Source organism: Ooceraea biroi, chromosome 11 (assembly GCF_003672135.1).
Source record: "Ooceraea biroi isolate clonal line C1 chromosome 11, Obir_v5.4, whole genome shotgun sequence".
Taxonomy (NCBI): domain Eukaryota; kingdom Metazoa; phylum Arthropoda; class Insecta; order Hymenoptera; family Formicidae; genus Ooceraea; species Ooceraea biroi.
The window spans coordinates 1960368-1972587 of NC_039516.1; the positions used below are offsets into that span (position 1 = coordinate 1960368).

At 47.6% G+C, this 12220-nt stretch overlaps 1 protein-coding gene across 1 annotated transcript in view; it reads left to right on the forward strand.

Moving 5' to 3' along the window:
• Positions 1 to 12220, forward strand: part of LOC105274476 — a 96581-nt gene that overhangs the window by 66690 nt on the left and 17671 nt on the right. Inside the window, exon 17 of the mRNA XM_026973945.1 lies at positions 367 to 548. Within this exon, the coding sequence (XP_026829746.1) occupies positions 367 to 483 (117 nt within the window). The 3' untranslated portion in view covers positions 484 to 548. The remainder of the gene's footprint in view (positions 1 to 366; positions 549 to 12220) is intronic.

Consider the following 12220-nt stretch of genomic DNA (forward strand, 5'->3'; position numbering starts at 1 on the left):
TTTACCGTTAACATCATCACCAATAATAATATATACTACTCTAATGATAATTCTCTTCTAAATAATAATATCGATTTGTGTGTGGGATGTCTAAAAATTTACCGTTTGTTCCGAAAGTTTGAGAGAGATATATATATCGCCGTATAAATAAATCTATATATAAAGATATATGCATATATGTGCGGATATGTGTGTATGTACACGTATGTCGTTGACGTAAGATGATGAAGAAGAGCCGCGTAACGAGCGAAGGAGAGGAGACGCTTAACGACCAAACGAATGTTGTCAATTACTACTTAATCGTCTCGTGTTAAAGTTTCGACGTTCAATTATTATAAATGTTAAAAGGGTTGCTTTTGTCCGTAGTCTCCCGTTAAATCTACCTCTCTCGAGTATCGACAACGAAAGCCCGGGAAACGGCCTATAGACTGTAAATCTATGTGTAGTGCTTACTCGGGTGAACATCCGAAATCTCGACAATGATTGGTACCTGGTTTAATAAGGTATTGCACCTCTTACGCGAGAGCGCCGTTTTTCTCATCTCGAAGGTAAGCAGGGAGAACGCATTGTCTATAACTTTTCCCGAACAGTTTCCATGGTGGTAATCACGCGTGCCCTGCGGGCTGTTACGATCTCTTTATGTGCACGTAGCGTAACATCGAGAGTACTGGTGGATTTAATTAAATTTCCTTTGTTTCGAATTCGTAAGCCGCGATATATTTAATAACGAGAGAAATTGCCGAACAACGGCCAGAAAGGAAGCTTGCAAAAGCGCTTGAGTGTGACAGTGACATTTGACATATAGCTTGTTGAAGGGCTTAAACCTCGCGCGATTGTGCTGGAGGTTTGCGCGAGCGTAACGCTCTCGAGTAGCGTGACACGCCTCTTGGCTGGCCGCGACTTTTATTTGGCCCGCGTGCATCCGATACGCACAGGATGTGATACACCCCGTGATGCCATACGGCATTTTTCCAGCTGTCACAAAACTGGAGGAGAGAACAAAACGGGGTGCACAGCGGCCGATTATTGCGGCGTGCGCGCGTGTATAATAGGTCTCCACAATGGAGCTCCGTGCGTTTGTAGTCGTGATGCGCACGTTCGTGAAGTTTGCCAGTAACAATCTTGCACTATTGTTCTAAGAAGTACGCAAGAATAACGATATCGTTTCGCAAGAAAGAAACCTATGAATATAAATGGATACCACGTATTCTTACCACCGTTCTGGTCCCTTACGATGCAATTTATGACCTCTCAGAAACCTCGTTTTAATTACTTACGGATTAATTTAACTCAGTCCATAAACGAGAAAGCTATCATTTATTTCGGGCTCTATTCACGTGCTACCCTAATTACGTAGGGCAAATTATAACATTCATTCGAGTTTAAAATTCATTACGCGGTAATGCTCTTGATTTTGCCAAATTCGGAAAACGTTTATCTCGAATGCATCGCTCTTTAATAAGGCGGAAGAAAGCCTCTGGTCTCGAATTAGGGAATGAATTCAGGATCGAACGACGCGAATTAACCGTAATTTGCAACCAGAATGTAACCGCGGTCGCTCGCCGATATTCTTGCTCCTCTTTTCCCCGATCTTTTCTTTCGTCGTCCTTCCACCTCGTCCTTCCGTGTCATTGATCACAATTACATATCGGTCGGTTTGGCCGGACAGAAGACCTCTCTGTTACACGATGATCATTCTGTAGCTATTCCCTTTGAATAAGCGACAACGGAATATCTCTTAGTAAGACAGCCGGGTCTTCCGATCGAGTCGATTCAACGTCCGCAGAAGGTAGATAAAGCTTTAGCAAGTTTGACGACAATGAGCGAAGAGAATGATAGTGATCTTATAATCGCGCGAATATGAGATTATGAGAGATTGTATTTTGCAATATCTAAGAAACAATCTAGAGAAGATGTCGGAGATAGAAAAAGAGTCTTTTAATAGTGAAAGGAAATTTGTCTTTTAAATGTCGTAGACGTTAGTCTCTACTATCTGTTCAAATAATGTTGGTGACTATGTCAACAGTCGTCTTAGAAACAACAGTGTCAAGACACTTGACACTTGTTGACACATTTTCATATGACAATGTGACGGCGAGGCCACTCCTGCGTGTCTTGCAAGACTGTCGTGTTAGCTTCAATGTGTTTCGATTCACCCTTAGTGTTTTATGCAAATTACAGAATGGCGAACAAAGTAACGCGAAGCGTGATATCATGACATCACGATAAGTAATATGCAGATGAGCAGCTTTACACAGTGATTTGAACAGAGTCGTGCTACTTTCATCAGCACGTGAAAAATACGACCTGTAATCTAACACTTTTCAAATCGACTATTCAGGTAATATTCAGAAATTCGATAATATATCGCGGACATAATGCGACATACTGTCGACGAACGCGTCAGGAAATCAATGTCGGGTTAATGTCGCGTGCTCGATATGCCGCATATCGTTACGATATCGAAAAATTCCGCACGGAATTTTTCTGCGACAATGAGCACACGCGCATTATGCACATTATGCGATTCCACGAGTAGATGATAGTCCGCCGCAATTGTGCGAAGATCAAGATATACGCGAACACGTGCCAGCATGTCTGAATCGCCAGTGCCGCGCGTTCGCATTTATTATCGATCAAGAGTCGGGACAACGTAGACATTAGACAACCGCGCTATGAAAATTGAGTTGCCAGCTTCGGGAACGACGTTAACTCGTGTAGCTCGTCCGTGGCCTGAAACGGACGTTTGACGACGACGTAAATGGTCAGCCGGGCGGCGTTACGTCTGTCCGTTGTCTCGCAAAATACGGAAGCAATCCGTCGTTTCCCCCGGCCGTCCGCCATTGTGGAGACGCATCATGAAAACGCACGAAACATTCAAATTCGAATTCATCCCCTCGCCCGTCGCCGCACTCGCCTGACCTCGCGCTTTAAATATTTGCAATCGATGCGAAAGAGGTTCGCAAGTCGTTGACTCATACTCCTACCCCGGCCCCGCTCTTTGTTTCTGTCCCTCTTGTACCCTTCTGTTCGTCGATACGTCTGCCCATCTCACTCTCCCCTGCTCCCTTTTCTTTCCCTCCGTCCTGCGTTTACTCCACAACCCGCTACTTTCATCCGTCTCTCTTTCTCGCTCGTTCTTCTTGCAGCCTCCCTTCTCTTGCTGGCCTCCCTCGCTCTACCACCCTCTTGCTCGTCTCTCCTCGTCGTGCTTCCCTCGATCGCCCCGCTTTATCTCCACCTCGCGCAGCCTCCTGGTACCCGTCGATTCTCGAGTCTACTTGAGACTTTGGAAAAGCCGTCTCTCCCCCTAACGTCAAGGCCGAGTTACCTCGAACTCGCGGTGTGTGCAACGATATCGCAACCCACTCGCCGGAAGTTCGCTACCGACACTGCAAACTTTTCGCGTAATAGATATATACATAGACCTCTATATTTTCGAGGGCGTCGCGCGAATTCTCCCGGCGGTCGTCGTCGATTAATGAATCGGTTATTTTTACGGGAAGTTGCAGTGCGCGCGCAAGCAAGCAGGCAAGAGAGGGTGAAAAAGAGAAAAAGAGAGAGAGAGAGCGAGAAAGAGAGTAATTCGAGGACGGTCGTTCGGGCGAAATTCAATTCGCCTGGATACGTCCGAGTTCATTTTATCGGGAAGAGGTTTTCCTATGGTTGATGGACCTTTAATCGCGACAAGTACATCACGATAATTACGGAACACCCTCCGGGAACGCCACGAAACAGCGTTTCGATCTTTCTCATGTAGAATGTCTTCTACATGCGACAATGCCGGAAACGGTGATACGCGTCCGCCGAAAGTACTTAATTTGTTGTGGAAATATTTAAACTTGCGAAGGAACAACCAATTTTGTGCTCCGAGGCGGAAAAGCACATCCTTGCTCCTGAAACTCTCTTTTCCGTGTTGTCGCTTGTATTCAACGATTTCCCAGGTCGCTCTCGCCCTGCGCGGTTCTCCACTCTAGATGATTATACTCGTAGATTTGAAAAATTCTTTTCTCGTGTCGTTTCCGCTTCGAGTCGGCGGCGCATTTGAAAACAGAACGGAAGATGATGGTCTCCCCGCGGAGAACATCCGCGCTCGCGGGTTTCAGCCTGCGGTTTGACGTTATTCTCGCGATTTCGCGCGGGCCGTTAGATTGTCAACGATTGCGACACTCGTGGCCTACTTCCCACAATTTTCCTCTGTTTTTGGTGGCGCCGGTTGCTGCGAGGATGAAGCTCGCCCGCGTATTTCGCAATTGCACCACTCGGGACACTTTCGTCGTGGAATAATCCGATGGCGACCCTTTATTTTTCGCTCCATGGCGTCGTGAGCTTAAAAGACCGTTCCACTTAGGACGTACACGGCGGATCAGGGCACCCCGCATCATCTGAATTTCATCTCACGTTATCGCTCTAAGCGGCGCCACCTAATTTTATAAAAGCCGGAAGGGCCGGCGGGGTGCGGACGTTACGCGTCATCGACGTAATTGTACGAGAACGTGACGACCATTCGGAAACCGTCTGATTATTTAAGGAAATGCGTGGCGTCACGCGTTTACCTATTAGCATAGAAATTGATAGCGCGCGCGCAAATACATGCGTGAACAAACAAGTTCAATTTGCGGTAATTTATCTTGAGCCCGATATTACGACTGTCGCGGCACGCGGCACTTCCGGCATAGTAATATTTCAGAGATCCAGACTGTTCCCTGACGTCGAGCCATTAGAGGCTCGACAGGCCGGCTTGTCTTCAAAAAAACGGACGTCTTGCTTAATTCGCGCGACGACGCTAAATGCAAACTGACGTTTCCTTAATCTCGACGGAAAGAAAACGGAGAAACGCTACCAATCCGCATTTCATCCGTCGGTCTGCATCACCACCGGTAAGCCTCTGGGAGGATCTGGATCAAACAGCTATGCTGCCATCAGCTATTTTTTTATGAAAATATCTCGTATTTCTGCAACTGTGTTCGCGGCCGCACAAACAGCTGCAAACAACACGATCTCCAAAATCAATAGTATTTTGTTTACCGCTCGTTATTTACCTTTCGTCCCGCATCTAAACGGCCCGTCGTAACTTTGTTGTTCGTTGGCAATTGCAGATTCTGGATGACAGCCGAATATCGGCCTGCCGGCTGGAACAACCACCGTTAATCCGCGTATTCATCGCGATTTTATCGCCGTGAATGAGCGATTCGCCTGGATATTATTCCGCGCAGGAATCTCGCAGCTATCGTGATCATCACGATTGTGTGGACCGCTCGTTCGCGCAATCTCCGTGGGCTGGCGATTTTATGCGACTCCGTGCAACCAGAGTCCTCCGTTTCGCCAACAAACGAAGCGTCACGTTTCGCCTCGTATATCCGGTCGACATCGTATATCCGGTCGAAATTCCCGGCGCCTTGCACTCATGAATTTCGATCGCTGGGACCGTGCGCTTTTCTTACCGTAACTCTTTATATAGCTAATGCCGTTTGCCGTAATAGCGACAAACTGCTCCCTCTCCGCATCCTCTCTCTTGGTCGCTCTGTGAATATCTGATGAAATATCGCGATGACGTGCACGAGATGTCGAGTTCTTTCAATGATCCCAATAAATCGCTCGGTAACAATGCGCCAAAGTCTGATGGGTCAAACGATGTGGCGGCCAACGAGTCGTCGAGGTTCCGCATGACAGGAAAGATGTTACATTGTCAGGATTTGAATGCACGTCGCGCCGGAATAAACGCATCAAGCTACTGTAATCCGTAACAGAGACACGCTGGCGGTTGAAAAATCCTCGTTGATTTCGCATTCAGCGACAGCCAGTGCCGGTAAATTTATTGCGCGAGAGCGCATTATGGACCTCAAAATCCAACGCGTTCGAAATTCACGAGATTGACTGGAATTTCGAGTCGCAACAATAGCTTGAAAAATGAGGCACTCGTGGTTATAGCGTTTCCAAGCGTCTTTTATTTCAATTCCTATTGGTAATGTGTATCTACCAGCCACGGAAACAGCTTCATTTTTCCAGCCAGCAGGAAAAACGCTGCAATTTTAGCGTGTTCAATTTGCGTTACGTTGCCGTAATCGCGCAGCAAAAAAAACGCAATATTACGGCCGAGAGATCGCTTTTGTGCATCTGTCGCGGCTATTCTGTGTCAAAAATTCAAAAATCGCGGAAATATCGCTCGTATCCGTGTATGCAGCTCGACGCGACCCGATTCCTGAGTTTTCTTGGATCGTTACGTCCTGATTTGACGCGACAGCGTGCCAGCGTGCCGTTATGCAATTCATCTTCCATAATGGAACTCGTCGGGAAGAGAAAAAGGAGCTAAGGGGGAGGAAAGCGCAATTGAGCGAAGACGCCCGCTGTTACTTTTGGCCGCGTCTTTATCCGTGAGACACGCTGTCTGCGTGTCTTTTCGTTGTTTCCTTTTTTTTCCACCAGGACAATGATATAGGAGAATAACTCGGAAGATCAGAGTTTCAGAGTGCATGCGCCCGCTTCGGAAATACCATGCAAGTCCCGCAGATTGCATTGTTGGCCCCTCATTCTCCCTTTTCTCTGTCACTTTCTCTCTCTCTCTCTCTCTCTCTCTCTCGCTCGCTCGATGATGCTGTATTCTGCGCGTACGCGTTTCCGTTATCAAACGATTACATCCCGCACAAAAGCGCGACTAGTTTGGAGTAACATAACTCCCGGCGCAATTATCCGCAGGAATCCGCGACGAAGTGAATACGCGCGTATCGTCAGCGCGTACTCGTGCGTATACGGAAACTGCGAGGAGCGACGTGAACAGAGATCCTCCTATCTGAAGCTGACGCTCTCCTATCAGTGCGATTCCATCAAAACGCGTGCTGCACTTTTCAATTATCTTTAACGCCGTTAGGGATCGATCTGAAGAGTACCGCGCCGAGCTATCGGATAACCGAGGCACTGCGAAAATGGGCGTGCGATACCAACGGCGAGATTACCCAGAGAAAATTCAGAGCGTGAACCAAAAAGCATGATGCTCCACTCGCTACCGTGAGTTTGCTGAGCATTTGAGGGATTAAGAGAAAACACTGTAACTCGAGAACTGTTTGTCAAGCCACGTTTGTGTGGATTCACCGTGCAGTCGGATTCTGACAAATGTACGAAATTATTGATTGTTAATCTGATAAAAGGGTATTTGTCGAGTATTGTACGTTCATGTACTACATCAATCCGATCTAGAGCACGTTCAACAATAGACACATTCGACAATGGGTCTTCTACTTTAATATAGATCGTGTCAGCGCGCGTACAAAAATCCTGGTCGCGAGAGCATCTGTGAAATCTACGCGAGGGAAGATGGTCGAACGAGGGCCGCCGGGCTAATCCACGAAGTTGACACTGATATTAGGAGATGATTAATCTTCCCCGCGTTTGAAACGTGCGGAGGAGAACGGGAACGCGAGATATGGATGGTGCCCATTATCGTCCCGGCTGATGGAATGGCGTGCGCGAATTTCAACGCGGATTTCAGCGCTTTTCACCGAACGAGAAAAGTAGCGACAGCGCGGACATATTAACGGAATTGCGATTCGAGCGTTTCGCACGCCGCACCCCCTTTATTTCCCTCGTGTCACGATAGCGTCTTTAACGACGTTTCCGTGCTGCCGTCTAATGACGCGGCCAATACGGCACGAATAAAGAAATCGCGACAGCGCAATATCGTCTCGGCGATAAACTGCGCGAAAAAGCGAAAATTAAAAGCACACGCCAGCTCGGCCCGGCGTGTTCGTCTCAACTGCTTTATCTCCAGCCTCAGAAACACGCGGCATATTATTCCGGCCATCGCGGTTGACACTCTTGCCACATGCACGCGATTTCACGTTTTCACGATCTTGAAGTGTTATTTTCTCGCCGATTTGCCACGATACGGCCACGCGCAAGATAAAGTCGACTGTCTCATCGAACGTTTTTCCTCGCGGTTTCATTACGATGTATCTGTAATTCCCGCAATTTCCGTCTCGCGTTCGTAATATCGTGAGTTTGATACTATGAATTGTCAACCTGACGAGATGCGGCGAGATACGGCCATTCAGGCATTTTTCCGCCAGAAATTCAATCGCGGCCACCTTTCGTACGCTCGTCCGACTGACACGTATCAATGACAACTGGCGTTTTCTCGCGGCAGAGATACGTCGCGATTGTAAGACTATTTCTATGTATATACGCGCATGCATTTTCCATTATTTATCCTATCGCGACGATATCCGTTCGACAAGCACCGCAAGGATGCATTGGGAGATTTATTGTCGCGCTGGTGCGTCAACCATTGACCGCGTGCAATCCGCCAACATTATCCTATACTTTCTTCGATTTCCCGATAATTTATTGCGGCGGTCGATGTTGGAGCGGGTCTCTCTTGCGGGGAAAATTCCCGAAGCAGACGCGCACGGGAGAATCTTATAAGTGCATTTCGCCGGCTGCGACCAATCGACTTCTCGTTCCTAGCTGTTGGCACTCTTGTCAGCTCCTCGCGCGTTTCCTCCGGCCGACATCTGGACGTCCCCAGGTGTGACGCAATCCGAAATCCGTGGAATATATATTCAACGCCGCGCGAGCGATTCTGTCGCATGCAATTATATCATCACGACGTTGTCGTAATCCGTAGCTGTATGTAGCATCGAACGGACGTAGTAACGTCGACATGTGTCGACGGCTGCCGACTTAGCGAACGCTCGTCCACCGTTACGAACCCCCTATGCATCTTTCATGGCGTCTCATGACGGCCTTGTGTCGTGCGCACGTTCACGTTTCGTACATCGAGCAAATGTCGCCGGAAAAGGGTCACTGGAAAATTCTACAACTTGTCAAGGAGATTACGTATTACTGTAATCTCCCTCGTGCTCGTGATCTACTGCACACGGGGGAAACCTTTATGGCGTCCCACCTTAGACCCCGTTCGTGTCCTCCTCTTGCGCCTCCCTTCCTGCCCTCCCTCTTGCTGCTCTGCCTCAGCGATAAATCGTATATATCGTCCGCATCCGGGCACGCTCTCGGACGGAATTTCGCCTCCCGTTTGTCGCGCCGAGGGGTGAGAGAAAAAAGAAAAGGGTCCGTACATATATCTCCCCGTATCGCGCATCCACGCCCTTCACTTTCCGCTACGTTATTATTTCCCAGCGCGGTTAACCGGAAGTTGATACACGCACGTCAGAATTTTCGAATCACATAACGCGACTGTAATTTCACTTGGAAGTCACGTCTTCCTCTCGTTTGCCTCTCGCGTATTGCGGAAGAGAAAGTGGACAGACTGCGCGCAGACGGGAACATTCTGCACGACTGCAGAATTATATTATCTTTATGTCTATTTTATTCAACATGTATATTCAAGAGAGAAGAAAGATATGAGAGTCATGTGTGCGCGCGCGAGCGTGCGATCTTTTGTACGTGCGAGTTACACTCAGGGTTGTTGAAGAGTTTTGCGAAATAACTCGGGGAGATGCATACACGCGGGGAGCCCGGGAGCTGTTGCACGATAATGAAACTATGCAGACGCCGCTCACGAATTCTAGCAAGTCCCGCAGACACGATGGCCACGACATAAGTGAGTTACCATCGCAAAATCTCGCTGGTGAACTTAACCAGCTGTGCTAGTCAGCTAGAATCATCCCACGACACACGCTGTTACAACGATATTACCCTCCATTTTTTAACATTTTTTTAATCGCGTGTACGTCGCTCAAACGTTTAACGAAATTATTGTAATAACTATATAATACAATAATTAACCCTTTTGCGCGCCGGGTAATTATCTCTCTGTTGCGCTCCAACCGTTTACCATCCCCGAATCGCGAATCACCATTAGCGCGCAGATTAGCACGGGAATGAAATAACGCAAAGTAATGCAATCGCGAAGCGCGGCCGAATATTAATTCCAGTGGTTGCGGTATCAATGAAAGAAATTGTGTTGGATAAAAAAAATTCACAGGGCCGTGCCTGTTTTGCTTTCGCGTCGCAGACGTGTACAAGTTCATAGTCTCAAGATGAATGATGCCACAGAATAATGGTGTTCATACGGAAAAAAAATCCAATCTCGTCCGACAGTGCCATCGATCTTCCTCACGTGTCCTGGCCCCGATGGATATGCGCGACTACAGCTAATAAATTGCGATCGAACGTAGGATGCTTTAGCGAGGCAAGGACGTTTCATTTAATTCCGGGCGTACCTGAGAGCGGCATGCATGCGAGAACGACACGTTGCGTGTTAATCCACGAAGGATTTAATGCTCCAATAACGTGCGGCAAAGTTTCAACAAAACTGTACAAACCGCTCGTGCCGCGTTTTCCCGTGGAAAACGTCTTTTCGTCTCTCTGCGACGTCCGTGCAAATAAATATCGAGGATATATACGATCTCCTGTTTCTCCCTTTTATAGCCAGCCCCGTGACCCGGGAGGGAAGGAAGTCCAGTACATCCACGTCAACCGTGAAAGCTTATTCTTGTTATTTGAGAATTTTCCGGAGCTGTAATTTTCCGAAATTTCCAGTAAACATCCACGAAACGGATATAGCGTTGTTGCGGTGATCATATTATAATACCAACGCGATTGCGATTTGTATTTTTAGATACGAAATGATCTAGTTCTAACGGGGTTCACGTATTTCGGGAAACCTAATTGGAATTCTGATTGCAGTGTTACATGACGAACGAGGTGAGGTGCATTATACACCCCGCAGTCGTTTTTTCTACGGATCGCGCCCCGTTATTCGAGATGCTCGCCGAGTCGTTCTTCCGTGACCATAGTCAATATTTTCCTCCTTCATTCATCGACGTATCCGAACTATGAGGCAGCTGAAGATCGGAATCCAGATTAAACGCGGAATCCTGAATTAGTGCGTTCCTTCCGGGGTCCTGCTTATTGCCTTACCTATTGAGACAAGAAGAGGGAGACCGTGCGCAGTATTGGATCGATCGTTCACAGTAAAGACCTCGTTGGAAGTCGAATTTCACGCCGTGACGTGACAATAATGACAAATATATTTCGGAGCGGAGGGAAAAAAGATGGTCCTTACAAAGGAAACGCAAGGCGTGACTAATAGAGCCGACTAATACAGCGTACTGTCTTTTCTTTCACTGCTGTCTTGAATCTTGCCGAGACTGTATAATATTCACGATCTCCGTTTACAAGTAGACTTTTGGGATCATCCGACGCGCAGACCCATTTCTTCAGCGCTAGTTGGAGATACTTGCTTTTACCATCCCAGCAACGTATCGCCCCCTTGTTCTTTCTCTCTCTCTAATATAATATTATTTGCAGTAACTTCTTACTGCAACTTTGCCTCTATAAGAGTACTTATTTTGTGTATGTATTTCTCTACTTCTTTTTACTTTATTGTTGCATTGTACATTATTACATCGTTCCTTGAAAATATTTTCTTGTATGAAAGTTTCACATTTACGCTTCCGCGATGGCTTTAAAGAGCTTATCCTAAGCTGATAATAACTGCTTTTAGCTCCTTCTCTTTCTTGCCCTCGTTCCGGTGAGTGGATGAATTTAATCGCGTCTCGCGTTCCACGCGAAACATTTTGCCCGGGACTCGAGGCAACCGGAGACGAAAAAGCATGATCGCGCGATCACGAGCCAAGATAGCGGGCAACGTTATTGCGCTTCATGGATATTCAGGGCCACGCTGTAATCTCTCCACTTGAATACCCGGTCTGCGGCATTCTCTCTCTCTCCCGGGGGTTTGTACAAGAGGTACACGCGGCAATCGCGCCACTAATTCGACAGGAGCACGTAGCAACAATCGAATCTTGCAGATTCCCGCCGTTAATCGTAAAATCGAATTTATCGTGCTGGGAAAGGACGTCTTCACGACACTCGAGGTCGATAAATGCAAGATCGTGACAATGCCCCCGCGACGACCCGGTCGCTCATTAGGGAAATAAAAAAAAACAAGATACGACGTGGGAGGAGACGAGAAACTCGCAACGAAAAGTAACAGAACTCGTCGGGACTAAGGTTTTACCGCGGAGCGCGTTTCCACCCTCGCTACCGACGAGTCCCCTCGTTTTCGGAGCTGATCGAGAAATAAGGTCTGCCTTGAGGTTTCTCCCCTCGCTTTGAGGTCGTTACGTCTCGTACGCGGTCGAAGGTTCAGAGGTAAAGTTCAGCAGTCGGGTAATATAATACTTTCGCGTCACGGTTCGTTGCTGGAAAGTTTGAGCGCGCGAGTCCGACCGACCGCTAATCGATCGTCCCGGCGTAC